General features: G+C 47.4%; 1 protein-coding gene and 1 long non-coding RNA gene across 2 annotated transcripts in view; one reads left to right on the top strand and one right to left on the bottom strand.

Annotated features, from left to right (window-relative positions):
- The first annotated feature begins 236 nt into the window (after window positions 1-236).
- Window positions 237-27492, top strand: part of LOC110598401 (retinal-specific phospholipid-transporting ATPase ABCA4) — a 134908-nt gene continuing 107652 nt past the window's right edge. The window contains 5 exon segments of the mRNA XM_078027772.1: window positions 237-439; window positions 9799-9937; window positions 13296-13435; window positions 18101-18228; window positions 22402-22596. Of these exon segments, the coding sequence (XP_077883898.1) occupies window positions 9819-9937; window positions 13296-13435; window positions 18101-18228; window positions 22402-22596 (582 nt within the window). The 5' untranslated portion in view covers window positions 237-439; window positions 9799-9818.
- On the bottom strand, window positions 22794-25370 carry LOC144368141 (uncharacterized). The gene is made up of 3 exons (XR_013427919.1): window positions 25048-25370; window positions 24619-24722; window positions 22794-23039 (listed from the first exon to the last, which is right to left on the bottom strand). It is a non-coding gene; the product is annotated as an uncharacterized LOC144368141 (long non-coding RNA).

Below are 27492 nucleotides of genomic sequence, written 5' to 3'. Positions count from 1 at the left end.
ATCTTGTCCCAAACTTAAAGGCCAAATATATCCAGAGGTGGTCCCCTCCAGAATCCAAGAGGCCCCTGATGAAGGACATCTCCAAGGCTCTTGGTTCCCATCAGATGTCCCCACTCAGTGCCCAATCACGTGTGTCTTTAGTGTTCCTTTTCTCTTCCTAAAAAGGAACCAAGCATGGTATCTGCCTCCTCTCCCCAACAAAGGGCTTAGGTGGAATTAAAAGGGATTATGTTTGGAGAGGAAAACTAGCCTTTAATCACCAACAGAAGGACACACCAGCCTGAAGGTGCATGTCCATCGCTAACCCGAAACCTGACCCTGACCTGTTAGCCTCTGCTCCACGCCATCCCCTTGTCCTTGGGTGGTCACCAGCACGGGCTTCGCCGGACAGATACGACTATTGCTCTGGAAGAACTGGACCCTGCGGAAAAGGCAAAAGGTAATGTGTTACCGTCTGTGTCCTAGAAGTGAGATGTGGAGCAAGTGAACAGATTGGAAGCTTGGGGTGCAGTGGGGGGAGGAGAGCGTTCTGCGTTGCCTTTTAGCCCCGAAGCAGTGTTTATCTGTGTGACTCCTCTGTGAGCCTGTGACATGTGCCCTTCACAGGATGACATGCTGCTCTGTCCCTGGCCACATTAAAATATGCCCCTACCACACACACACACACACACACACACAGATGAATCTACTGCATGCCCATCCCTGTCCCCACTCCCCTGGTTTTCACACTCGTCAGCCCAGTCCACCATCTTCTGGAGTATCCACCCTACATAGCAGGGAGAACCCTAAGTCCTGCAGAACAAGATCAAAGGAAAACAAGAATGCCCTCCACTAGCTCCCCAGCCCAGGGATTGCTATTCCATGGATTCCAGGAGGCACATTGGGTTTTCACATTTTGACAATTCCAAAACTGGGAGGCAGCTCACAATCAAGTTACTTTAACCAAACATGTTTTTCTTTCTTCGTGGTACAGAAAAATGACAGCTCATCTTACAACTGGTGGCGTCTTAGATTCAATGAATATATATTCTGAGCCTCTTCAGTTAGCAGACTTGGGGTTGGGATGTACTAGGGACCTAAAAGCATGAGACACTAACCCCTTGGACTGGCTTTTTTGGTAGATGGGGAAATCTGAAGTATATTTTAACACCTAGAGCAATATGAAGTAACATTGCCAAAATCCCAGGAGCCACAGGAGACCAGAGAACTCCAAGAGCAAACGTATAAATGGCACCTGGCCTCAGTGCAATTTATCTGGGAGGGGGTGAGGAGTGAGTATGTAACTATAAACAGTGCACTTTACCACAGCCTTGCAGAGTCCTGCCAGTGACTTAAGGAGCTGATAAGTGGGACAAGGGAGGGGAGGAGGGAGGGCTGGAGAGAGCTGAGATTAGAAAGACTGAGCCAGTCAGCCATGGGAGGAAGACTGGCCATAGGGAGGAAGGGAACAGTGTCTGCCCCAAACCTCAGTTCAGGATGGGAATATGGGTGGGGAAGGGTTCAGGGGGAATGTTAGGGAAGAAATGGGCCAACTGTGGAACATCTGAAGACCCGAGTGAATACCTTGCCAGGGTCTGGTCAGAGAGGGCTGAATATGGAAAGGTGTTAGCTTAGCTAGAAGCCGGCAGCTGCGTTGTAAAAGAAAACTCTGAGGTATCCTGGAGGTAGAATTGCAGGACTCCACTACCTCCTGGGACTGAGGACTGAGGGAAGAAAGTGGGATCATTAAGATGGAAGCAAAGACCAGAGTTCTGTGGAGCTGAAATTAGGATTTGTGCAGAGGCTGCTGCAGAGTCTCTGAGGCCCCCCATGTTGAAGGATCCCTGCCTGGTGAGTGTGGAGATAGGGAACAATAGCTTAACAACTAGCAGGAAGGGGAGCAGGGAGAGACACACTCCAACCATGCACAAGATGGTTCAGAGGCCTGAGTGTGTCTCACACAGGACACAGGCCAGGGGCGGTGGGGGTGGGGACACACAGTTATCCTCAGGCTGTTTTCCTTTGTCAAAATAGATGTCACTTCAAATTATCCTTGAGGTTATTTGTGGCCCCCAGGAACCCAGACACTTGATCAGAAACTTGATTTCTTCTAGAATCTTCCCTTCTTGAGTGAAAATATTGACAAAATGTGAACAAGACTCATTCTTCAATTTATTCATCAATTTTCACTTATTCTTTCCATCAACAAATAATTGTCACCAGGCATGGTGCCCCGTGCTGAGTATACAATGGCAAATAAAAGCATCTAGTCCCTGCCCCCCTGATGCATATGTCTATAGATTGCCATGGAAACTCCACTCTGCCATTTTTCACATTTTCTCTCTTAGTCATTATGAGTTAAGATTCTCAGTTCACTTTACTCTCAATGTCCCCTTTGTGGCTCTCAAAGAAAACAAACCAGAGGACTGTAGCCACTGGCCTGCAATGATTCCATTGCTGTGGCAAGCACGCTGCTGTTACAAAGCACAACCCTACTTCCAGACCCTGGGTTTGGCCCAGGTGCCCTCACAATCTCTGCTCTCCTTCCCTGCTGTTGGTCGGTCTCTTCCTGTTCTGAAATCTCCACAGTGTGCTCCAAGGGGGATGGAGCGGTGCAGGCCAGGAACCTTGGTTCAGGGCCATCTGTCAGGGCTGGACATAGGTCTGGATTGACAGTCATCTGATGCCATCCTAATGCCCTGGAAACAGAGATCTCTGGTGTGCCTCAAGCTGCCTACCATATTCCAGAATTTTCCAGGATTTCTGGGTAAGAAGGAGACATTCATTATCTCTGAGAGGGTTTCTGTGTCTCCTGCCAAAGCTTTTGGCTCTTCTGTAATAGTGACTCTAAGAAGAGTACAACACACCCAGGCTATAACTCAGCTCCTAAGTTTTTAATTCCTTAAACTTCCATGGTTTTAGGTATTTACTGTTGTGAGCAGAGTAAGAGTGAGAAGTGAGAACAGATAACAAATTTCCCCATTCCTCCCACTCCCAATGCCCAGGGTATAAGAAGACTGTTTTCAGGTTCTAGTTCTCCCCCCACACACCTTTTTTTCTTATTCTGTTAACATCTGTGAGAAGTGTTACTAAGCACCTGGTACAGTACTAAGTGTATTGCTTCACTGAACCTCACTGCAGTTCCAGCTTGATTTCTCTGTGGGTCTAAATGAGGCAACTGAGACTTCAGGGAGGGGTTTGTGATTGGTGGGATGGACCTGGGATTCAAACCATGACACCAGGACAGCAGGCTCGGCCATCCCACCACACTGTCCCCTTGTATCCAGCACTATCTAACAGGTGGGACAAGGAGATCACAAAGATCAGTGGCCAAATCATTTATCATCCACTAGAACAATAAATATAAGTTAATACTGGCCCTGGAAGATGAGGGTGTATGTTGGCCCTGACCCAAGATAAACTGGGCATGGCCCCTGCCCTCATGGAATTCAGAGCCAGGCAGGAGGATGTTCCCATGCTTAATTACTGAGCAGAATCCTGAGTGCAGCTATGGAGTTGAAGGAAGTCCCCAGCTGGTGTGGGGGTGAGCTCTGGGAGCTCAGAAAAAACGTTGGTTTGAGAGGCTAGACCGGATTTCCCCAGAAGCTCACACTTCAGCTTGACAAGAGCGCACCCACGTGCGCACACGCACGTTGGCCCACACTGGCTTGGACCAGGCAGAGCATCAGGGAAGGTTTATAAAGATGACTAGTTATGTCTCTTGGCCCTGAGAGCTCACAGCCTAGGGCCCCGTGGTGTCCGTCCCTGGTCCTACCTTCCAGGTCAGGACAGGAGGATATTAGGGGAAGACCTGAGGGCTCATGGGAGTCGGGTGCTCATCATTTCATGGACTCCAGACCTGGGCATCTGGTGTGGACTTGAGCTCTGGGTCCAGCGTCAGAGGAAGAGAATGTGGCAGATGCAGGAGGCTGGGCAGTCTGCTCCCAGTGCAGCAGCCAGGTCCTGGGTGGTATTTGACCAGGCTGAGTCCTGTCCGGGTTCTCAGTGCAGAAGGAAGAACGGTGCAGCTAATACAAGCCCTGGCTACCCACTTTTAAATTGAAAACAGACAGGGAGGGAAGTAAATCTAACTGGCTAAGTTAAAATAACAAGCCCAACTCTGCCCTTGCCAGAAACCTGTCCTCCTACTAATAGACCAAATGGTTCCGAGAGGGGGAGGGGAGGGGGAGGAAAATATATGCTTGTGTGCGCACATCTGTATACATGCACTCTCTCTCTCACACACACACACACACACACACACACACAAAGAGAGGACAAGGAAATACCAATTCAGTAAAAAAAAAAGAAAGAGAGAGAGAGAGAGAACAAAAAATTTCCACCGACCCCTTCTGAGCTTTCGACTGGGCTTAATTAAAGTTACAGACATGTTTAAAGGGAAGGGGAGGGGAAGTCCAAGCAGCTCTGAAAACACGTTTTTAATTACACTGTGGAATTCCTCCCTAGGGTATGCCTGTGCACAGTTGAGCCTCAAGACCAAGGATGCAGCTCTGGGGTGGGGTCGGAGCACAGTTCTGGAGGAGGGAGGAGAGGCTGCTGTGAGAACAGACCTGTGCCTGGGCAAGAAATGGCTTTGTGCAGAAGGGAAGTGAGGGGCAGCTCCTCCAAGTCACACGCCCACAGTCAGCACAGTCCCGCTGACCACTCCACCCATGTTGTTCAAAATCACCAACCACTACCTAGACCAGTGGTTCTCAGCGTTCGCTGGATATTGAAATGACCTAGAGGTGTTAAAAAAAAATCCTGATGTCCCATGGGGCATGACCTGAGGTCCCCATGTGATTCCAGCCCGCAGGCCCCTGAGAGCTGCTGATCTAGGTTAACGAAGGTGATTATTTGACTTACAGACAGAAACAGAAGCCCTACTTCGGAGATGTGGAAAGGAAACCAGGTAGAGCAGTGCTAGTCTTAAGGCCAAGGAAGGAAGGTGGATTCTGATCTGCCTCCCACTATGATGGACTTTGAATCACAATGCCTCACACAGACAGGACACTTCAAAAACACTGGAGAGCCTGAGTGAGTGGATGAGAGAGGGTGGGACTAGCATATCATAGAGAGATGAAATATACAGTGTGGGTTTCGAAATCTCAGCCATGGGACAGGGAGGCAGACTGACTCATCCCTCCCTCTGTGCAAGCCCTGTTCTGTGTAAGGATCAGGAGACAGTGTGTGGTCTGTTTCTCAGGAAGCCCATGTTTTCAAACTGGCGAGTGTGCAGTTCCAAATCGAGAAGGGAGAAGATTGGAATGAACATGGAGGGCAGGCCTAAGAGGTTCTGACCATTTTAATTGTCTTTTCTTTCTCATCTGTCCTTACAATGTGCTGTCACCCTGTGACACTTGTGACAATTCTGTGAGGCAGTGATCAATGCTTCATGTTTATTGAAGGTTACCTTGTGCTGGGTTCTGTGGGTTTGGCCCATTAACTCACTTTATTATCACAACTCCTCTGGGTGGCAGGTCCTCCTATCACCCTCATTTTTTGAATGAGATTCATGGCATGGAGAAGTTGAGCAGATGACCCAAGATCTCGTAGCTGAGAGAAGAGGCTGGATAAAACTTGGTCCCAGAGTGATCTGCTCTTAACCCTCAGTGTACACTATAAGACAAAATAGTCCTAATTCGGAGATGAGAAAACTGAGGCCCAGAGGTTGAGCATGCCTGAAAGTGACTGTAACCTAGATCTGCACACTCCCAAATCATCACCAGTGTTTAACATTCCAGACCATTCCCAGGAAGATGTCACTTCATGGAAGGCAGCACAACTCACTTGGGAGAAAGCCAACATTGCACACTATTGTCTTAGGAGGAGTCATAAGTGGAGAATCTGGACTGGTTGTCTCATTTCCTTGGTGAAGACACCAGAAACAACTTCCAGTTTCATACTTGGCACGTGCCACTCACATTACTATCTTGCTAAACCTGCTCCCCACCTTACCTCCTGGAGGATCCAGAATGGAAGGTGAGAAGCCAGTACACACCTTTGGGGGTGCAGTTTGTTTTTAATCTGCAGACTGCTGGTAAGCTGAACCCCTGTATCTCTTCCAGCTACCTGGAGAAGCCTCCTAGACCAGTCTTGGCAAAGACTCACTCATTCCACAAGTATTTTATTGAGAACCAATTATGAGTTCTACCTCATGTAGGGTGGTGGAACCACAGTGGAGGACAGATGTGGCCCCTGCTCTCAGGAAGTTTGCGGCCCATGAGGGCTTCACTTCTAGGAGAATTGACCCTGAAGTAAGAGTGATAAGACAGGGGGTATGAGCTACTGGAGGACAGTGCTGAGAGGTCTAGAGACCAGGATGGTAATAGAGAGATGGGCCTGGCTGGGGAAGAGGCCCAGCCAGAGCTCCCTTGATTTGCATGTCCTGGGGATCAGTCGGGGTAACTCCCTACATTCCAATGGCTGCCAGGTGTGTTTGGGGTCAGTGCCTTTAACACATGGAGGGAATTTCCCAATATTAGTGTTTTGCCACCTTCTAAAAAAAAAAAAAACATGTAGGGGGAGTCCTGAAAAATGAATGTCTTAAGAAAAATGCACTTTTTTTCTTCCCATACTCCTCTGTATGCTTCTTATAGCACATTCTCCCTAGATAGATTCTGAGTAAAACATTTCGTGAAAAATTACAACTGCATAATTACCACCTGCCCCTAAGCATTCTTTGCTTTTTCTTCAATAGCATGATCCATTTTCCCTCTTCCAATATATTTTCTGATTTGTTATAATTTGCTTGCCAGCAGACCATTTTTAAACACCAGAATGTGGGGGCTATGGATGTAGATCAGTGGTAGAGCGTTTGCTGAGCATGCAAAAGGCCCTAGGTTTGATCCCCAGCAATACAATAAAATGAAAATATATAAAAATTTGAAAATTGAACATGCCCTTACTAGCAGCAAAGGAGTATCTGCTATGACACCCACCATGTTGCTGAGAGTTTATTCACATTTCTTTGAAAGGAAAACAACAATTAAAGACCATCCTAGGTAGCTGCTTATATCCTTCTTTGGATCTTGAGTTTGCGTTCTAAGGTCCCTAGAGCAGGGCTTGGGTAAAACAACTATTATATTCCCCAATTCACATTCTTCTTTCCCTATTTCCTTCTGTGATTCCACATCTCCAACCCTTACCCTAGTGTGCAATACCACAGCATAAGGCCCAACAACCAACTGGCTCTCCTTTTAGCATCAGGAGACCTTATGCTTTTTTCAAAAAAAATTTTTTTAGTTATATATGGACACAATATCTTTATTTTGTTTTATTTATTATTTGTTTGTAGTGCTAAGGGTCAAATCCAGTTGTCTCACATGTGTGAGGCATGCGCTCTGCCACTGAGCCACAACCCCATCTGAATCAAAATCTGCATCTATGTGTTCAGCAACATTTGCGAAGACTGAAGCCCATGATCTCCATGACTGTTCATGATCAGTCTTGTGTTAATGCTGTTTTCTAGATTAGAGGCAGAGTAAAACCCAGCTGGACATAAAAGCTGGTTGGTGGCCAGGCATGGTAGGGCGTGTTTATAATCCTAGGGGCTTGGGAGGCTGAGGCAGGAGGACCAAGAGTTTAAAGCTATCCTTAGCAATGTATCTAGACTGAGCAACTCAGTGAGACCCTGTGTCTAAATAAAATATAAAAAGGTCTGGGAATGTGGCTCAGTGGTTAAACCCACCCTGGTTCAATTCCCAATATCAAAGAAAAAAAAAAGAAAGAAAAGCTTGTTGTTGTATAATAAATCAAAGTAGAGATAATATAGGAGCAAGGGACAAAAGAAGGAAGTTCTTCAGGTCAGTTCAGTTATACATTACTTAACAATGGGACACATACTAGAAACGGCCTTGTTAGGAGATTTCATCATTGTGTGAACACCAGAGTGTCATTACACAAAGCTCATTGGTAAAACCTACTACTATATGTATGGTTATATAATTGTGTGTGTGAGTGTGTGTGTGTGTGTGTGTGTGTGTGTGTGTGTGTGTATGAGAGAGAGAGAGAGAGAGAGAGAGAGACAGAGTCTATTGCTCCTAAGGCCATGATGAACAAGACAAGATTAAACACAAGATTAAATGAACCACAACAGAAAAAGAAGCAATCACGAGACCAGTGAGCATGAGATCTAAGAGGCAGCTGCTGCTGCAACCCCACACACTGTCTAACAAAGAACGTTTAGTATGGGTAGAATAAGCTCTCTCTAGGGTTGGGGTGGTAGCTCAGAGGTAGAGCATGTGCCCAGTACATGTGAGGCCCTGGGCTTGATCCTCAGCACCATTTAGAAATAAATAAATAAATAAAGATATTATGTCCATCAACAAGTAAAAATATATATATTAAAAAAGAAGTACACTCTGCAATAATAAAAAAAGATAATAATATATACATAAATCAGCTACAAGAGTCATTTGCTATCATTATGAAGTATTACGTACCGCACATAGTTGCATGTGCTATACTTTTCTGCAGTTGGCAGCACCGTAGGTTGGTTTCCACCAGCATTACCACAAACTTGTGAGTAATGGGCCACTCTACAATGTTACAAAGGTGGGAATGGGAATTTTGCAGCTTCATTTTAATCTTATGGGACTGCTGTGGTCTATGTGGTCTGTCAGTTGGCAAAAGCGTGCAGCACGTAACTCTACCACAAGCCAAGTCCTACAGCCAGACAGTGCCGAGAGGAAGTGTACAAAGAGTGCCACTGGTCTTTCTCTTTGTGGTGGAACTCGTGTGGCCTTTATCTTTGTTTCTGGTCTTGATCTGGCTGAGGAATGCCAACCTGTTCTACAGTCATCACAAATGTGAGCCTGGAGCATCCTGGGAGACTCTGCAGGGCCTGTCATTCAGGAAGGTCTTGAGGGTGGGGGCACAGGGACCCCTCTGCTTATCGATGTACCAATAAATAGATCCATCAGTTTTACACAAATTCTAATTTTTAATCCTACACATCCTAAGCAAATATGTGTACATAATACCGAAAGGCAATTTTTTACGTATACCTAAACTCTTACCCATTTAAAAGAGAAGAGGCTACAGATGAGTTCTCTAAATTAGATCAATTTAATTCTATTTTTCAATAAAAGAAAACTGTTTAGAGATACATTATACATGATGCTAGAGAAAAATGAAAGGGTATGCTATAAAATCATACTTAACCAAATATTATTTCTTGGAACTCTGAGGTGTCTGGGGACCTTTAATAAACCTTGTGGATGGGGCTCCTTCTGTAGTATCACCCTCTGGGAAAGCCTGCACCTTCTGGATGTGGAGGCCTCAAGAATTTTGGAAACTGTTTGGTCCTCTGGTCTTGGTCTTTGACCTCTGTTCATAAGTCTCCAGCCTCCATCTCTCAGCCTCCTGTCTAGCAAACTCTTAATTCCTCACCTCATCCAGCCAGGAGCCATTATTCTGCAACACTGCAGCATGTGTGGGGGGTAGGTGCTCCATACACAGTTGCGGAAGGAAGACAGGGGCCTCCTCTCCTCAGGCACCAGCAGCCTGGTGGAGCCTCCTTGAGCTAACACCTCTGCACACCTCTTACCACAGAGTGATCTAAACCCCCCACTTCTGTCCATGCCTCTGTGACAACATTTATCTGTCTCCTCACTCTACCAGAGCTTGAGAGAACAGACTGGCTGCAGCAACCCACATAGGCCTGGCCTATGTTAAATGCTCCTGCTTCTTAAGCCATGAATAAAGCAGAGCACCAGAGGGGCCCTATTTTTTCCCCCAAAAGACCTGCTCCTAGGGCCTGAGTCCTGCTTGGTCTCCATAACTAAACCCTTCTTGTCTTCATTTCCTGTTTCAAAGGTCATTTTCCCAATAAGGCGATGCCCTCAGCAGGAATGTTGCCATGGCTCCAGGGGATTTTCTGCAATGTGAACAATCCTTGTTTTCAAAGCCCCACCCCAGGAGAATCTCCTGGAATTGTGTCAGACTATAACTCCATGTAAGTACCAAGATTCCCACTGCATGGGGAGGAAGTTGCACACCCTTTCATTCCACGCATGCACAGCAGTAGATGCACGTGCCTGCACATGCAGAGCCTGTAGCACTGAAAGCAAGCCCCATGGATTGCTAACCCCTGACCTTTCAGGGCCCAGGAGGATTCTTTCCTGAAGCATTCTACTAGCTGGCAGGGCTCTTGGGGAAAATGGTTCAAATGAAGTCCACATGGACATGATTTCTTGGTCCTTATGTTCCCCAAATGTGACCTGGAATCTGATGGCAATCCCTTACTGTGACATGTCCACTGTATCATGCTTGTCCATCTTCTTGGGTGGAATCTCTGAGTGAGAAAAACCCTCTTCCCCTTGCTTTTCACCCTAGTCAACTCAACACCCCTCTGTTTCTTTAAAAACTTTCTTAGACATCTAAGGGCTAAAGAAAAATGTCAGGGATTCTTGTGAGGATAAAAGAAATCAGGCTTACTTCTTAGGGGGAAATGACCAATTCCAAATCCTCTGTTGTAATTGCCATTGGTGCCTTCAAGAGGCAAGATCTTGGGATATGGCTTGAGGGTAGTGATTCTTAACCTGGAGGCTAAAGACCTTTCCAAAAAGCTGATGAAAATAGATAAGCCCTCTCCCACAAAAATTGGAGCCAATTGGAGCACAAATCACGACATTGTGTGTGTGAGCTCAGGGAACTTGTGGAGTCCAGGTTAATAATTTCTGGTCTGAGGTTGAATTTCAAGTCAAATCCCTTAGGACAATAGTCTACCTTTGGAATTCCCTCTTAGAGTACTGGGGGGATATAATGTGGGCATGACCTATACACAGAGGCTCAGGCATAAGGACAGAACCATCCTCCACCTGCTGTTCTGACCTTGAGCTGCACCTTGCAAAGGTTAAATCTGCAGGTCACCTACAAGGGCTTACAGGGGATTGGGCTGGACCCTATTCCTATACACACCAGCTCAGATGGAAAGCGAGGTATTTGGTGACTTCAGTTTTTTCATTAGAGGATACGTTAGTCAAGTTTTCATTACTGTAACCAAAGAGTCCCACACAAACAAGTTGGAGGAGGAAAAGTTTATTTTGGCTTGTAAAGTTTCAGTCCATGGGCCCCTGGCTCCATGGAAGGCCATGGTAGAGGGAAGCTCATCAGGTCGTAGCAGCAAAGAAGAAGGGGGGATGTGCTGGGAGAAGATAAACCCTTCCAGGGCGTGTCCCTGGTGAGCTACTTCCATTCAGTTAACAATGGATTAATTCATCAAATGAATTCATGAATGAAGTCAGAGTCCTCATGATCCAATCATTGCCTAGAAGTCCCACTTCTGTGCCAATCAGACTTTGGAGGACATTCCAAGTCCAATCCGTAACAGGGAAGCTCAGCAAAATTCCGCCAGGACAAACCCACATTTACATTTTGAAAAACAACTTTTAATAGGTCAGGCTAATGCTTTGAGGTGGCCTTTCCCACTGGGAACAAGTTATGGCTGTTTTTGCTCCATAATGGCAGAGCTGAGTAGCTTCGGCTGAGACTGTATGGTCTGTGAGCCCCAGTTATTTATCTGTTTGCTGATAAATATCATAGGGTAAATGTCCCTGGATTATCAGAAGATAAGGAGGGGTCAACATTCTTCTCTTCCCAGGAAATTTGAAGAGGAAATGTTTTAGCTGGGCTCTCATGTTGTGTGATGGTTTGGATATATGAGACAATTCACGAAGGTTTAGAGAAGAAATTACTGGGTTAGGAGACCCTTAATCTAATCAGTGAATTAATCTCCTAATGGTGAATTAACTGAGTGGAAACTGAAGGCAGGGAGGGTGTGGCTGGAGGAGGTGGTCACTGGGGGCATGCCTTTGGGGTGTATATTTTAAATCTGGCAAGTGGAGTCTCTCTCTGATTCCTGCTCATCATGTGAGTCACTTACCTCTGCCACACTCTTCCACCATGATGTTCTGCCTCACCTTGAGCCTTGAGGAATGGAGCCGGCTGTTCTATGGACTGAGACCTCAGAAACCATGAGCCCTCAAATAAACCTTTCTTCCTCTAAAATTGTTCTTGTCAGGTATTTTAATCACAGCAGCAAAAAAGCTGATCAAAACATGCTGCAAACATCATCGTGAAGCTTTAAAGTCTATACTTTCAGCTTGAGACTCCTTGAGGCCTCTGAACAGAAGAGCCTACCCATCCAGAGAGATCCTATGGTGCTGTGTGGTGGGATCAGGAAACCTTGGATACCAGTAGGTAGAGGCAACAGGAGTTTCAGTGGGATTGGCCCTAGCCTTGTGTGTGTGTGTGTGTGTGTGTGTATGTGTGTGTGTGTGTGTGTGTTACTGGGGAAGACTGAGGGGTAGGAGTGGGAAGTGGGCTCCAGACCCCAGCTGTCCTTGACCTTTGAACCAGGGAAGCTGGGTTCACATTTCATATGCACATTGTAGACGAAATAACGGCTTATTCAAAGTACTCTTACTCACAAGGCACAGAACCCATTCCAATGAGCTTAAGGTCCAGAAAGAAATACATGATTTGGAGACATGATTTAGACCTTCTCACAAAGCCTAGGGTAAAGACAGGCCTCAGGAGAGGAGGGGCAAGAGCTGGAGAGCTGTCAGGAGCTGCTTCTTCTGCTCTTCCAGACTGAACTTTGAGGTCCAGCCTCTGGGCCTGTCTCTGTTCATCCACACACTCACCTCTTTACATAGACCAGTCTCCCCTCCTCCTAGAAGGCCAGGCTGTGCCAATCACCCAGTTCACAGCATCTTAACTTGAGCAATCAGAAGAGCATCCTGAATCCTGTTTAAGTTCCTGGGAATACCTTTGGTTGTCTCAGTTTTATTCTCCCTGTCCAATCAGCCTCAGTGAAGGGGTGCATATGTGTGTGTGTATGCGTGTGCACACACATATACAGGGGGTTCCTTGTGGATGAAGCATGGCTGTCAGAGCCTACCCCCATAAATGGGTAGAGGGGTAGGTCTCAGAGAAGTGGGAGAAGGCTGGAAGAACCTCCATTAATATCCACCAACATCAATATCCTAAAAAGCTTTACCAAGTTTAAAGTTTCTCAGGACAAGTGATGTAGACAGCATGGCATTAACAAGTTACCTGGCCCTGCCCCAACTGAAGGACTGGACAAATCACTCACTACCCCAATCTGTTGTCCTACATTTGCAAGAGAGTGTTAAAACAAAACAAAACAAAACAAAACAAAACAAATCTTTTTTCCTTTTGTCCTGCAGAATTGTAAAGAGACAACATAGTAGCTAAGTCAAGCACCCTATTTTAACAAATAGCACAAGGTATTAATATTATATGAAAATGACAGCTATTTCTTTATTGATGAGGTTTTGTTCTTACAGCTTTTCAAGAATGTATCGAGATTTTCAAGAACTCCTCATGAATGCACCAGAAAGCCAGCACTTTGGCCAGGTTTGGACAGAGCTCCGCACCTCGTCCCAGCTCATGGACACCCTGCGGACTCACCCTGAGAGAATTGTAGGTGAGCTGGTCTTCAGCGTTCTGAATGTTCACTGGCCTCGCATCTGCCTCACCCATCTTGGTGCATTCCATGACCCTGTTTAAGTGACTGAGAACATGAGCAAGATGAAAGGATTGATAATTAGAGAGTGACATATTCAACTTTAGGATTGTGAAGGCTTCCAGGCAGGATGGGGTGAGAACACGAGCCCAAGGGTGGCCGTGGGTGAAGTGCAGCAGAAGAAAGGTGCATGGTGAGGGAAAGGCAAAGGGCGGGGAGGCCAGGCTGTGGCCACCGTGCAGACACAGAGGTCATACAGGAAGAGAGGAGGAGCTGGATGCCCTGGCAGGAAGCAACAACAGGGATGGAGGGGCTCCCTCGGGTGGGGGGGGGGGTCTCTTCTCTCCAGGGGAAAACAAGAAACAAACAAAAGCCCAACAACAGTATCAGCACCCACATGTCTTATTAAGAGTATGAGTGGATGTCGGCCTGCAGTGTTTGGGAGGGACTGGATGTGGCAGTGGAATCCGTTCCCTGAGAGGCAGGTAAATGAGTGGCTGTGAGGAAATAGAGCCCCAGGAATCCAGAGGTTCCTGCAGGTTTTTGGGTGGAGAGTGGCCTCCAAGGAAAGGCTGCTAGTGGGTAAAGATGGCTCTGGGGAGGAGCTGGGAGGCTTCCAATGCAGCAATTCCAGCAGTTTGGAGTTTCAGGGAGCTCAGGTAATGGGGCATAGGGAAAGTGACTTTTAGGATGACCTTGGTGGATAACAACAATACAGAAAGTGACCAGCAAGGGACTACCAAGAGACAGGGGCACCTGGACACAAGGGCTTCTGCTCCAGATTCCAAACAATGGAAGCAAGAGAGTGGTTTGATTCAGGCCCTCCTCCACCCAAGCTTGTGGTACAACTCCCTAGACATTCAGCAGATACCTGTGACCTACTGTGAGCCAGGCACCAGGCTAGTATCTGGGGGTGGAGATGAGCCAGGCTGTGTGCCTCCCATAGAGGACTTAGGGAGCAGAGCAGAAGTGTAACAGACAATGACCCAGCCAGTGTGGGAGCCTGGTGGAGTGAACCAGTGGGGGGTGGGGGGCGGGCTTCTCCCAGAGAGAATGTAACCCTCCTCCCATCTTGCCATCTTCTGTCTTTTTTCCTGTGGAAGCAAGAAAATGCAGGAGTATGTGCAGATTGGTATGTTAAGATCCTTTAATTGCATATAATTGCTTTTAAAAATAGTAAAGCACATACTTTAGTCATTTTCTACAAACTAGATTATAAGCACTACATTCTTGGCTGCTCTGGATAGAAGAGTTTATTTTAGTTAGTTCAAATTTGAAGGACCCAAAATAGTGGAACATATTAGCATTTTAATAGGAAGAAAACAAAGGACACACAACCAGAAAGTGTTTTTTTCCAAGATTAAACAAGCAGATGAGCTGCACGTGGGCTGCCCAACTCCTGGAGCAACTCTGCACCCACTTTCATCCCGCGGAGTCTATGATGAGGCAGATTTTTCATTTAAGTGTCTGATCATCAAACTGAATCTGGCTAGAGGACGTGTGTAAGGGAAGTAATTCCAAACCACAATCTCTCTGTGGCTTTACAAGTGTATATGAGAATCAAAATCAATATTGCCTAACCCAAGAGCAGGACTAATTGTGAATTGGCATGCAGGATGCTCTTTCTGCGGGCCTCCAGGCTGTGGGGAGGATTTCTTAAAGGAGAGCAGGCCTGGGGACAAAAGGTTAGCGAAGGCCAGCAGAGCTTCCCCAAAGTCTGGGAACAGAATCTACAGAATTCCTGAACCTCATGGCTATGAACAGGGAGAGGGGTCCATCCCTAAGTAAGGGACACCACCTGTGAGGGGATTCCAGGCCAGGAACTGAGATCCACTCTCAGGACACAGACGGTTGGGAGTTCCCTGGGAAGCTTCACTGAAATGCTGAGTCTTTGAAAGCACAGTGGGTGGTGAGACTGGGGTGTGCTTTCGCCTGTAAGCTCTGGGTCACCTGGGAAAGTATGCCGGCCATGGCCAAGCAGCATTTTCCTTTCATGGCAAACCTGTAGTGCTGCATTCTCAGCAGGGGAGGGTTACGGTGAAAACCCAGACAGGAGGAGGGGCCGTCCCCTGCACCCAGCAAGCTCTGTGGTCTCCCATCCCCTCTAAACCCCCTCTTCCCACAGCCTCATGCATTCTCCTGGCTTCCTTCCCACCCAGCCCTCCGCTCCCCTCCACCCCGCCCCCAGCCTCTAATCTTCCCAGGGAAGAGAACAAGAAGAACCACATTTTAAATGAAATGTACTCCTCTCTCCTCAGGCCCCCAGTTCACATTACTCCCTCTGGAATCTAGTGAACTTGCTGCCTGGTGTGGCCCCTCTTACACTTTGGCCCCGCCCCCTCCTCAGGTGGATGTTGAACCTGCAGCTCCTGCCCTTCTCCTCAGGGTCACCGCAGGCCAGTCACCTGAGGTATATTGTTGATTTTGGGGCAAAAATGACTTCCAGTTCCCTGTCTCTGCCCCTTCTCCCTACAAGAAGGTCAACTGAATGTGTTAAAGAGTAACTAAAAGATAAACAGTCAAATGGGTTCTGACTCTCAGGTCAAATCCAAGGGTATTTATTGAGTGCTTTGAGTCATTCAACAGACATTGACGGAGGCCTTGATTCCGTATCAGGACTAATGCCGGGTATCAGAGAGAGGTGGCCTCAAGGACTTACCTTAGTGTGCCCACCACCTCTAGGTGAGATGAGGAGTGTAATAAAAGCAGGCCCCAGAGCCCTTAACTCTTAAAAGGTCATGTGCTCCTATAATCCTGGCTCCTTGAGAGGCTGTAGCAGGAGACCACCAACCCGGCATCTTAGCAAGACTGTCTCAAAATAAAAAGGCCTGGAGGTGTAGCTGGGTGCATGCTTAGCATGTGCAAGAACTTGAGTTCAATCTCTAGAACTGGAAAAAAAAAAAAAGGCTCTGTGTGTGTATGTGTGTGTGTTGCTGGAGTATCTAAGGCTGTATAAAGGGGTAATTGGGAGAAGAGCAATTGAACTGGTGCCCCGGAGGGAGCAGGAAAGCAGATGGAGCTGTTGGAAGATGGCAAGATTTATATATAAGAGGAAAATACAACTGGTCTTTTCAGAGCCCTCCTACTCCCATGGGATCCTACGTTCAGGTCGCCCAAAGCCTTGCATTTTCCTGTGCAAAAAGGACTAACAGTGGGCCAACCGTTGGCACAACCCCAGGGGACCCATTAAGGCCAGAAAGGCCTTTGTAGGGGAGTCTCAGGCCCAGTTACCCTTGCCCTACCTCAGGGCTAGGCCTGTGGGGTTGGCCTATATCCCTTTAAGAGGAAATTGTCAGCAACATTGATCTGGACAAGGTGTTGTACAGGGACAGTCACACAGAAAAATGGAAAGAAAGCTGTCAGGCACTCAGGGGGCAGGGTCACAGCTGCCTGGGGAGAAAGAATGGGGCTGGAGAGAGGATGGTTTGCAGGAAGGAGCAGGGGCATCAGATCATTAAAGCTAGTTGGAGAAGAACTAGGAGCTAAGCAGTGAGCCAGGCTCCTGCAGAACATGGAGGTACAGATAGGTACTTTGCCTTCATGTTGAGATGACTTCATTGATGTTGGCCCATAAGCTCGTCTCTGGCCAGTGCATCTCATGAAGTATAGCAGGGGCCCACTTGAGGAATCTCATGAACTGAGCATTAGCCCCAGGAGGAGGCAGGTGCTAGTGTAAAGCCCCTGGGAGGGATAGGAATAGTATCAGTGCCCCCAGAACAAGCATCTATTGAGACTGTGTTCAGGCCTGAAGCTAAGCGTTTCATATTCTTTAACCCATGTCACCCCACGAGGATCCCATGAGGTGGATGTGGAGAGTGTGGCCACAGAGAGCCCCCCCACCCCATATCTTGACTGTTATGAGTTCTGTCTGTCTCCTTATAAGGGGATTCCTGCTTCCAGCAGGTTTTGAGTGAAGCTGGAGAGAATGTGAGTCTGACCAGGACAAGCCCAGGCAAGAGGCTGGCTCTCCTCTTTCCACTTGAAGCCTTTCTTGCCTTTCATACCCCATCCCCCTTTGTCCACACCAGTGTCCTGAGCTTGGAGCCTGAGCTGAGAGTACAGAAAATCCAAGAAGGGTCCTCTACCCCATGACAACTGCACGGTGGACAAATTACCTATCTTCTCCAATCCTAGACCAGGATTTCTCAACCTCAGCACCATTAAAATTGGGGGGCCAGATAATTCTTTGTTTGGAGAGGAATTGTGCTATGTACTGTGGAATGAGCACTGCCCCAGCTGTGACAACCAAAAATACATCCAGATATTGCCAAATATTCCCCAGGGACAAAATTGCCCAGCTGTATCTCCTCCACCCCTCGTCCCCTGTTGAGAGCCACTGTCCTGCACCAGCCCCACAAAGCATCTGACACCCACCCTGGGCTACCCTTCCCCACCTTCTGTGCCTTCCCACTGGACTGTGTCCAGCTGCTTCCACAGTACATACTGTGACTGTGTTGGTGATGACCACAGGCAAGAGGATGGACCTCCAACTGCTCCCAGGGAACCCAAGAATGGAGCCTTCCCCTGAGTGCGAAGTTAGAACATTTCCCACCAGCTCTACCTGTGTTCTTTTTTTTTGATCTATCTCCCCTTCAACACCTTGTTCTTTTTCTCACTCATACACAGGACGAGGAATACGCATTTGGAATATCCTGAAAGATGAAGAGGCGCTGACCCTATTTCTTATTAAAAACATTGGCCTGTCCAGCTCAGTTGTCTACCTGCTGGTCAACTCCCGAGTCCATGTGGAGGAGGTAGAGGGGTGTCCTTGGTCAGTGGTCTCTGGAGGGGAGGGGTAAGCACTGCGCCTGCTAAAATCAAGGGAGACCTTTGCTTTTTCTTTTCTTTCTTGCTTTCCCATTCAGAGTCCATGACTGATGCCCTATATTTGGAAAGATACCTGGGGGGTCATTGAGATGACCAGAATTCCCATCCCAAGATCTGAAGCAACATGACCTCACAAGGCTTGCAACTCAACAGGTTTTCATAACTGAGAGGAAGCTGAGCCATCCTGAGGCTCCCCCTCCCGTGTAGTGGCTAAGGAAACCGAGGTCTGTCTAATCATCCACTAACCAAATATTTAGAGACAGTTGTAGGTACTTAGAATCCAGCGTGAAGGCAGTAAGCAAAGCCCCTGGCTCAGGAGCTCACATTCCAGTGGGGTGATAGGAGGTAGTCACGCACGCAGAGACTCTGGCATGTGTCTCACACTTGTCAGGAGCTGTTGGGAGGGGACAGGAGGGCTGTGGGAGGGGGCAGTTTAAGGGGGACGGTCAGGGAAGCACGTCCTGAAAGGTGTATTTGAGCGGCCCTCCTGATGAGAAGGCAGCCACTGGAATACCTTCAGCTCCTGCTGAGAATGGGCAGCGCAGTCTCTGTGGACTGAGGTCACCCTCCCTAGGGTACAGAATCTGATGATGGCCACAGAAGGGCCAATCTCTGCTTTCCTGGGCCGCTCTCTTCCCAGTGCCAGGCAACCTCTTCTACAGTCCTAGCACATTTCTGATCTATATACCTCTCCAAATTTGTTTCATTCATTTTAATGACTTCCTATAGTTAAACAGACCATTTTTACCACATTCATATGACATTCACATCTGTTGGCTCTTTTGTCCCTCGTGATAATCCTGAGATGGGTCAAATAGCAGATGGGAGACTGAGGTGTCTGGTGATGGAGTGATTTTGCAAACAATTGTCAGAGCCAGAGTCAGAGCGAAATCCAGGTCTTCTCTTTGCTAATCCTGAGTTTCTTAAGATGGTCCAGGGGTTCTCAAAGTTCAAAGACCAGTAGCACCAGCCACACTTGGGTGCTTGTTAGGAGTGTGAATTTTTCAAGCCCCAACCCCAGGTGGGTTGAGTCCAAAGCTCTGGGGATTGGGGCCCTGCTGTCTGTTTTAGCAAGCCCTCCAGGTGACTCAGGTATGAGAGCCACTACTCACTTGGGGCCTTGGGGGGGGGTGGGGGGTGGGGGGGGGCAGCCCAGGCTCCAGGGTGGGTGGGTATTCAGTGTGAGGAGCCCTGGGAGAGAGAGGGGATGGAGGGAGAGAGAGGACCTCAGCCTGCCTGTGGGGTATTGGCTTAGTGAAGACAATTTTCTCTCGCTGGTTCCTGCACCACAGTTAGGGAGTCGTGACTGCTCAGACCCTAAGGTTTTCACTGAAACTTGAGAAGGGAAATAGGGCTGACTCCTGAAGAGGCCCTGGGAGGCAGGGCTGGCTGCCTGGTACTGTGCCAGCTTCCCACTTGCCCCCACCCAAGGAGAGGGGTCAGCGGCACCGATTGCTCATTTTCCCCTTTACTTTCTCTCCAGCTCATAAAACTCCAGTCCCGGCAATGCCTGTGACAATTTCCAGTTGGTAATTAAAGGGAGATGGCGATAAGGGGACAGAATTTAGGGGAAATTTCTTTACAGTTCCTACTGAGGTGACTTGGAGCTCTAGCTGCTGGCTTCAGGGCTGAGGGCTTTCATGGGGAGGACAACAGGCTGAGGTCACCAGGTTGTGCCTCTGTCATGTGTCACTGGCTGAGTAGCTGATGCCCTCCTGAGCCCAGCACCTCCTGCCTTGGCCGAGGCCATTCCTGTGGACCGGGCTCCCTCTGGGTGGCCAGGCCCACCTTGCTGCTCAGCCTTTCTTCTAGTTCCCAATCTTGAACCTGGGTCTCCATCCAGCTCTGTGATTCCTCATCAGCGCATCCTGTTCTCTGCTGCCCAAGATTGTCCTCATCCAGCAGGGAGTTTTTGTTGTCTATCATCAGGAGCAGATATCCTTCCTGGTCCTTCTGTCTGGTATCGGAGCATAGCTCCAAAGGGAGTCTCATCACCCCCTCTCTTCATTTAGGGAATTGTTAGACAACAAGAGTAGTGCAGTTCTCTGGCTCATACCAGTTCTTCCCCGAGCTTTGGAAACTCTTGAACATGCTTTAAGGCCCAGCTCAAATGCTGCCTCCCCAGTGAAAACATCCATAAGCTTTCTTTCTTTGTTCTGCCCTCTCCTTCTTCTCTATTCACCAGAGAGCTAGGAGGTAGGGCTAAGCTCTGAGTTCAGATCTCAGCAGGGTCACACACTTAACTGTGTGACCTCAGGCAAATTAATGATCTACTCTGTGCCTGTTTCCTCATTTGTAAATAAAAGTGCTTGCTTACTCTGTATTGGTAGTTGTGTGGAACTCATAGAACTAATAAACGTGAAGTATTCAGAATGGTGCCTGACACAGTGAAGATTCAGTGAGCACTGACAGCTTTTCCTAGCTCTACTTACCTCTCCCTCCTCTGTGTTCTGGATTCATTGTGTTTAATCTGGAATTTCTGATATTTAGATGCCTGCATTTCCAGCTAGTTGAAGAGCCTCTAAGAGGCCAAAAGTTGGCCTTATTCATTCCACTCACTCTCTGGTGGCTGCATAGTGAGAAGCCAGTGAGTGGGCATTGAGACAGAGTGACCAGTGAGTGGGGATCTTCGTGGTGCCCCAGTTTTCTCTCTGGCTGGCTATGAGAGTTTCTCAAGTCACTTGATCCTTCCTCCATCACTTCCTCCTTGAGATTGTGAGAGGCTTGGACAAAATGAGTTGATTGATACCCTCCACCTTGGAATGTTTTGGCCTCTGGAATTAGAGATGAGGATGGGCTGTGCCTTGAAAAAGTGGCTGTGGGCAAAGCAGGAAGGCTTTGTGGGCACACGCAGCCTGTCACTAGGTGAGGGAGTACAGAGCTGATCCACCATCAGCAGTGACTTGCACCTTCGTGTAAGAACCAGGCTTTTCCAGGTGGGGTCTGACGGTCCCTATGCAGCAGGTGGCAAAGCTGGACCTGCTCTGCCAGAGAACCATGTAACTGGAAGGCATGAGGAGATCGCAGTGCCCAGACAGTCTCATTTGTTCATGATCCTCAAGGTCTTGTTCACTGCAGTGGATCCAGGAGGCCAGGCACTGTGCTGGGTGGCCAAGGCCTCTGACCATGGTTGATGCCCTTCCCTTGCTTGGCCCCTTAGCCTCTGGAGACCAACATGGGCAGGATGTTTCAGGAGTCACTGTCTATGGGCTCCCTAAAAGCTTGGTGAGGGTAGTGGGATACACAGGCCTTGGGGGGTCACAGATCCAAAAAAGGATAATAACTAGTTAAATCTGAATATCAGATAAGTGACCAAAAAACTCGAGCATAATTACATTCCATTTAGACCCTATTTGGGACACACTTATACTAAAATTATTCATTATTCATCCAAAATTCAGATTTCACTGGGCATCTGGTGTTTTTATGTGCTGGATTTAATGAGAACCACCACAAGTGTCTTGTCACGACTCCTCCACCTCAGCCTCCAGGAGAGGTCTCCATGGCACCTTGGCATCACATGTAGAGAAGGGGCTCTCTCACATTCTAAAAGTTTCTCTGATTAAGTGAGGTTTGGGGAGTGTCTGGGTTTTCTATTGCCGCTGAAACAAAGTACTGCAAACTTAGTGGTTTAAAACGACACCAATATATTTTCTTATGATTCTGGAGGAGAGAAATATGAGAGTCAAGGTACCAGGAGGTCTACATCCTTTACTGGGGATCTAAAGGAAAATCTATTTTCTTACCTTTTCCAGCATCTAGACATTATCCATGTTCCTTGGCTTGTGGTCCCCCTCAATCTAGAAGGCCAGCAGTGGCCCACCAAGCCTATCTCACATCATATTCTTCTGACGCTGTTTCTTCTATCTCCTTCTACATTTCAAGGATTATATTGGACCCAATCAGATAAATCCAAATAACCTGCTGATCTAGTTAGGCAGCTAATTAGCAAACTTAATCCATTGGCAATCTTAATTCCCTTTGCATTAGAATATAAAATATTCACTGGTCCCTTGGATTAGAATGTGGGCATCTTTGAGTGGAGGGGGCAGTGATTTCCTACCATCAGGAGAGTTCAGTGTTGCCTCTCTCCCCTGCAGTTTGCTCACAGAGTCCCAGACTTGGTGCTAAAGGACATCGCCTGCAATGAAGCCCTCCTGGAGTGCTTCATCATCTTTGGCCAGAGACATGGGGCGTGGGCTGTGCGTGACGCCCTGTGTTCCCTCTCCCAGGGGACCCTACAGTGGATAGAAGACACTCTGTATGCCAATGAGGACTTCTTCAAGCTCTTCCATGTGATAAGGGAAGGGTGACTCCTGGGACAGGCAGCATCTGGGACTCATGAATTGACACTGGTGGAGGTGTGAACCTAGTATTCAGAACAAGCCTGGAGGAAGCTCCAGGCTCCAGGGGCCCAAGAAATCTTGACCAATATGATTTTTAGAACATCGGCCTAGTGACCCAAGAGTCATAGGAGCTTCAGCATTAGGTATTGTGACAGGTGTGTGTTTATTCCAAATGTGGGCTGAGTGCTCCCCAACACCTGTAGCAATGTGGTTAAGAAAGAAGCCAGGTTTGGTGTTGCACACCTGTAATCTCAGCGGCTCAGGAGACTGAGACAGGAAGATCACCAGTTCAAAGCCAGCCTTAGCAACATAGTGAGGCTCTAAGCAACTTAACAAGATCCTGTCTTGGCTGGAGATGTGGCTCAGTGGTTAAGCATCCCGAGGTTCAATCTCTGGTACAAAAAAAAAAAAGGAAAGAAGAAGACCTGGTTTGACTTCTGTGATTGTGGCAAGATATTGAAATTTTCCGAGCCTCATTATTTCTCTATATAAGTACAATACTTAATAAATTCATTTAAAAAGATACAGACAAAAAAAACTATATGTAAGGCATTTAATAAATTTTAATAAATGAGGACTTCATGCTCTTTCTTCTGGACCTGGTCTTGACCCACATTCCCCCACCAATGGCTGTTTCTAAGAAAACAACAGAAATTTTCTTGTCTCACAGCTCTGATCTAGCTCAATCTTCTGTACTAGAATGGCATCCCAGAGATGTATTTCCTTCTTTGCTAGAAGGATAAAATAAGAGGGAATATTATAAAGGAGGGGCTGTGCAGGAACTGTCAGGCTACAGGGTGCTTGAAAAGCATCACAGAAGTTGGTGAAAGAGGCAGAGCTTCCTTTGGCCCATTAAAAAGCAGAATAACGTTTGAACCCAGAAGAATTAATTGTGCTGATTACATTTCTTTGGGGACCTATAAATAGTTGTTTACTTTTTCCACACAATCATCATCACTAGGTGGATATTATTTGCATTCTTTAGCTGCCTTAGGCCTCAAGTCCCTGTGGGCCACCCTTTCACCAACACTCAGAATGCTTTGGAGACAAAATGTAGGATTTCTAGCACTAAATTGTGTTTTTTCTTTTGCCTATATTTTAATTTAGGGAACTGTGTTGTGAGGAATGTCAGTTCTAAGAATTGATTAAAGAATTTTATTTTGTCTACTTTTTGCTTGCTCTCTCAAGTCTCCAGAAAACCCACTCTCAGCTTGTCTTTAAGGCTTGGAAAAAACGAAACAAAATAAAACAAGACCCCACAGTTTCTGGAAGAGTTCACTCTGAATCCCTTTGAAAGTGGGCTTTCCCTTGGAAGCTACTCTACACATTTCCCTAGCTCATCAGGTAGGTCTCTTCCCTAACTCATCAGCTAGGGAAGAGGGGTCAGAAACTGGGGATGCCCTCACTGCTCAGGGTCTGGGCCTCAGAAAAGGTCTCTAGGCTTTCTTTGATGCAGAAAGAATAAAAAGCAATGTGGTCCAAACATCTCCGTCCAGTTTCAAAAGGAAACTGATTTTAGATTCACTCTTTGGTTTGTTTAATAATTAGATAGAAGAGTAAGATGACAAAGGTGCCTTATTCTGGGCAATTTTACCCAGACAGCCAGGAGACAGTGCCTGTGTTGCAGAGCCAAGACCTGTGTGCTTCCATGGAACAGAATGAAGGGTACCAGTATGCTGGGGTAAGCAGGGGCCTGGTTGCCTAGGTGCCCAGTTCTTTGCAATATTCTTGTCAGTAAGAGGGGGACCAGGTCATGCTTCTCTTCTTGAAGCACCTTGGCTACTGATAAATTTACTTCCTGGGACATGACCATCAATTCTGGGAGACAATCCTGAGTGTAGCAGAATAAAGGGGGCACCTGGGCAAAATTTTCCATTAATGACTGGAATTTGTGTTGGTCAGATTGCCGTTACTATTACAAATACCTGAAAAAAAACAACTTATAAAGAGAAAAGGTTTATTTTGTCTCACATTTTTTGGAGGTTCCAGTCCATGTTTAGTTGGCCCCATTGCTTTTGGACTTGTGGTAAGGTTGCACATCATGGCAGAAACATGTATAGAGCAAAACTGCTCACCTATGGCCAATAAGCAAATGAGAGAGGGAGGTGGAGAGAATGGAGTGGGGTCCTGCTCTCTCCTCCCAAGGACCCAAAGACCTCCCACTAGGCCCCACCTCTTAAAGATCCCACCACCTCCCAGTAGCACTGGGGACCAAGCATTTAACACATACACCTTTGGGAAACACTCAAGATGTAAACTGCAGTAAACCCCCAAGAGACCATTGACTATAAAAAGCTACTTCTTAGACCAGAACATCTTTCCTTCTGTCCTTATGGGCTGCCCTGATAAGTGCTTGAGTTCAGAAAGCAGAGGCTAACTTTGGCCAGTTGCCCCACTCACCCCTTGTAGGTCTTGGGTGCTTGCATACCACCTCCACGTGTGTTCACATGCTCACACCTACAGCAGACAGCTGCCAGGCACCAGCCCCTGCACCAAGGCCAAGGTTCGAGCCATGAGCCTCCCATCCTCACTGAACTCACAGATTGGAGATGAGCAACTTAGCTGGTTCACCGCAGCATAGCTTAGAAAGACCAGCACCAACATCTGTCCCTCAGGACAGCGCTTCCTAGACTTGGCTGCACATGGAATCACTTAAGGAGCTTTAAAAACTACACCTGCCCGGCTCCAACCCCAAAGATTCTGAGTCTGTTGATACAACTTTGTATTTCAGTATTTTTTAGAGCTTTCCCGATAATTCCAAAGTCCAGCTGGGGACTGACCTAGAATCACTGACCTAGAACATAGGAGTTTGACTTACATCTCTGGTTTTGTGGACCAAGCACAGTAAGAATTGTACCCTCAAATACCTCTGAGGCTTCAAAGCATTTCATTTGATCACCTATGAGACTGAAGCACTATAGAGATGCTTCCTCCTCCTATTCTCTTTATAAAGTCAGAGAGTTGCAGATGGAGAGTGGACCCAGAGACTCTAGAGAACACCCAGCAAAGGTGAACCTCTGGTGGCCTCTGAGGACTGTCCCTACCTGCCAACCTTTCACTCCTGCTTCCACCTCTGTAGGGAAAGACCTGACCAGAACATGCAGATGGGCCCCAAAGAACAAGCACCCCATCTAGTCCTCTGGTGCCCTTTGAAATATGCTTTTCAGTTGGACAAATGGATAGAGCAGCTAATTTTTTTTTAATTACAAACAAATAACTTAAAAGAAATAGCAGGCATTAGGGTGGGATTTTTACTTTATTGCTCCTGTACTCATCCTATTCATGTTTTTAGGAAAATGACCCTGAGGCAGGCACAGAGAGGCACAGGGCCAATTGCCGACCCTGTGAGAGAAGCAGAGGCCGGCCTCTCTGGGCCCAGGCTGTTATTGCAGCTGGTTGGCGCACATCCACACTTATTTTCAGCAAGGGAGTGCTGAGCCGTCTGTTCTCCTGGGCTGTTTCTCATGTGCATGTAGCCAATGTATAAATAAGTTTTTATTAAATGCCAAGTCAGTTATCATTAACAAAGAGAGAGGGGAAATATCAGTAAACCACTGTGACAGCACCTGCCCCTGCTGTGTAAGGAGCAAGGATGGGAGTGTGTGTGGGGGGGTGCAACCTCCCAGACAGGGGAAACCTGTGGAGCTGAGAGAATGGGAGGGGGTTGGTTAGCACCAACTGGGACCAGCTGTGTTTTTCCTCAGTCCCTCAGAGGTCAAAAGTGAGTGTTGTCATCCTCAAATAATCCCAAGGCAGTGCCCACAACCTTCCTCCACCCCACCCATCCACATAGGTGCACTTGCACACATTCACACATCCACTCGTGCATGATGACACAGGCTCTCTTGCACACTTGTGCACATACACATGAATCGGTGACCTAGGTGAGCTGGGAAAGGAACCAGAAACCAGATGCAAGGAAATTCAGCTCCTCTTGGTTTCACCTCCCATGTGACAGCTTAAAGGAGCTTGTCTTCACCTGGGGGCCTTTTCAGGTTTAACGCCCCCAGCAGCCCTGAACTGGGCCCAAGGTATCATTACTGCCAACACTACCTGAAATGTTCGCACCTCATAAAAAATGGTGCGTCAGTTTCGTCAGTCAGTTTCGGGTGAGGGGTTGGGAGGTTTCCCATCTGATCTGGCCCCAGGCAGGCCTGCCCCTCCTCCTCCTCCTCCTCCCCCTGTGATCCTTCCTGTTTTCTCTCCAGCTCTGGTGCACAGCTTTGAAATCTTGCTGAGAAGCAAATCTGTCCCTTCTGCTTGAATGTTTATTTGTGGAAGTTCAGCAGGGGAATTGAGGCGGGTGCCAAGACCTGCCATACTGCTGGGAAATCTGAGTTTCCCTCCCCTCCCCCTTCTCCGGGGATGTTGATGGAGGAAATCTGGCCTTTTGGCTCACAGTTCCCCCGCTTTGCAAACACTCCCAGAGTGGCATGATTCAGCTCTCTTTCCTTTTGCCCCTACTCTGCTGTGGTTTTGATTTTTCTGACTCCATTGTACCCACGTCCCCGGGACCAGGGGCTGGCTGAACTCTGCATTCCAGAGAAGAAAGGACTCAGTCTTGGGGTCCTGACTACATGCTCCTATCAATGTCCTGCTTCATTCTTGGGTGTGCTCCCTAAATTCCTGAAGCTTCGTGAATAAACAGGGTTGGACTGCACACTGCCCTGCGAGAGTTGGCCGTGCTCACTGCTCTCCAGGGTCATTTTGCTGCAATTTGTTAAATTTCAACTACGCCTTTCAATTTTGGGGTGGATACTGCTATTATCACGAGTCTCTGGGAAAACCCCCAGCATCTCCAGGATCTTCCATTGAGGCCCTATTAATGACTTCACTTCAAGATTT

The sequence above is a fragment of the Ictidomys tridecemlineatus genome, chromosome 11 (assembly GCF_052094955.1).
Source record: "Ictidomys tridecemlineatus isolate mIctTri1 chromosome 11, mIctTri1.hap1, whole genome shotgun sequence".
NCBI lineage: Eukaryota > Metazoa > Chordata > Mammalia > Rodentia > Sciuridae > Ictidomys > Ictidomys tridecemlineatus.
This window is presented reverse-complemented; position numbering and strand designations above follow the sequence as displayed.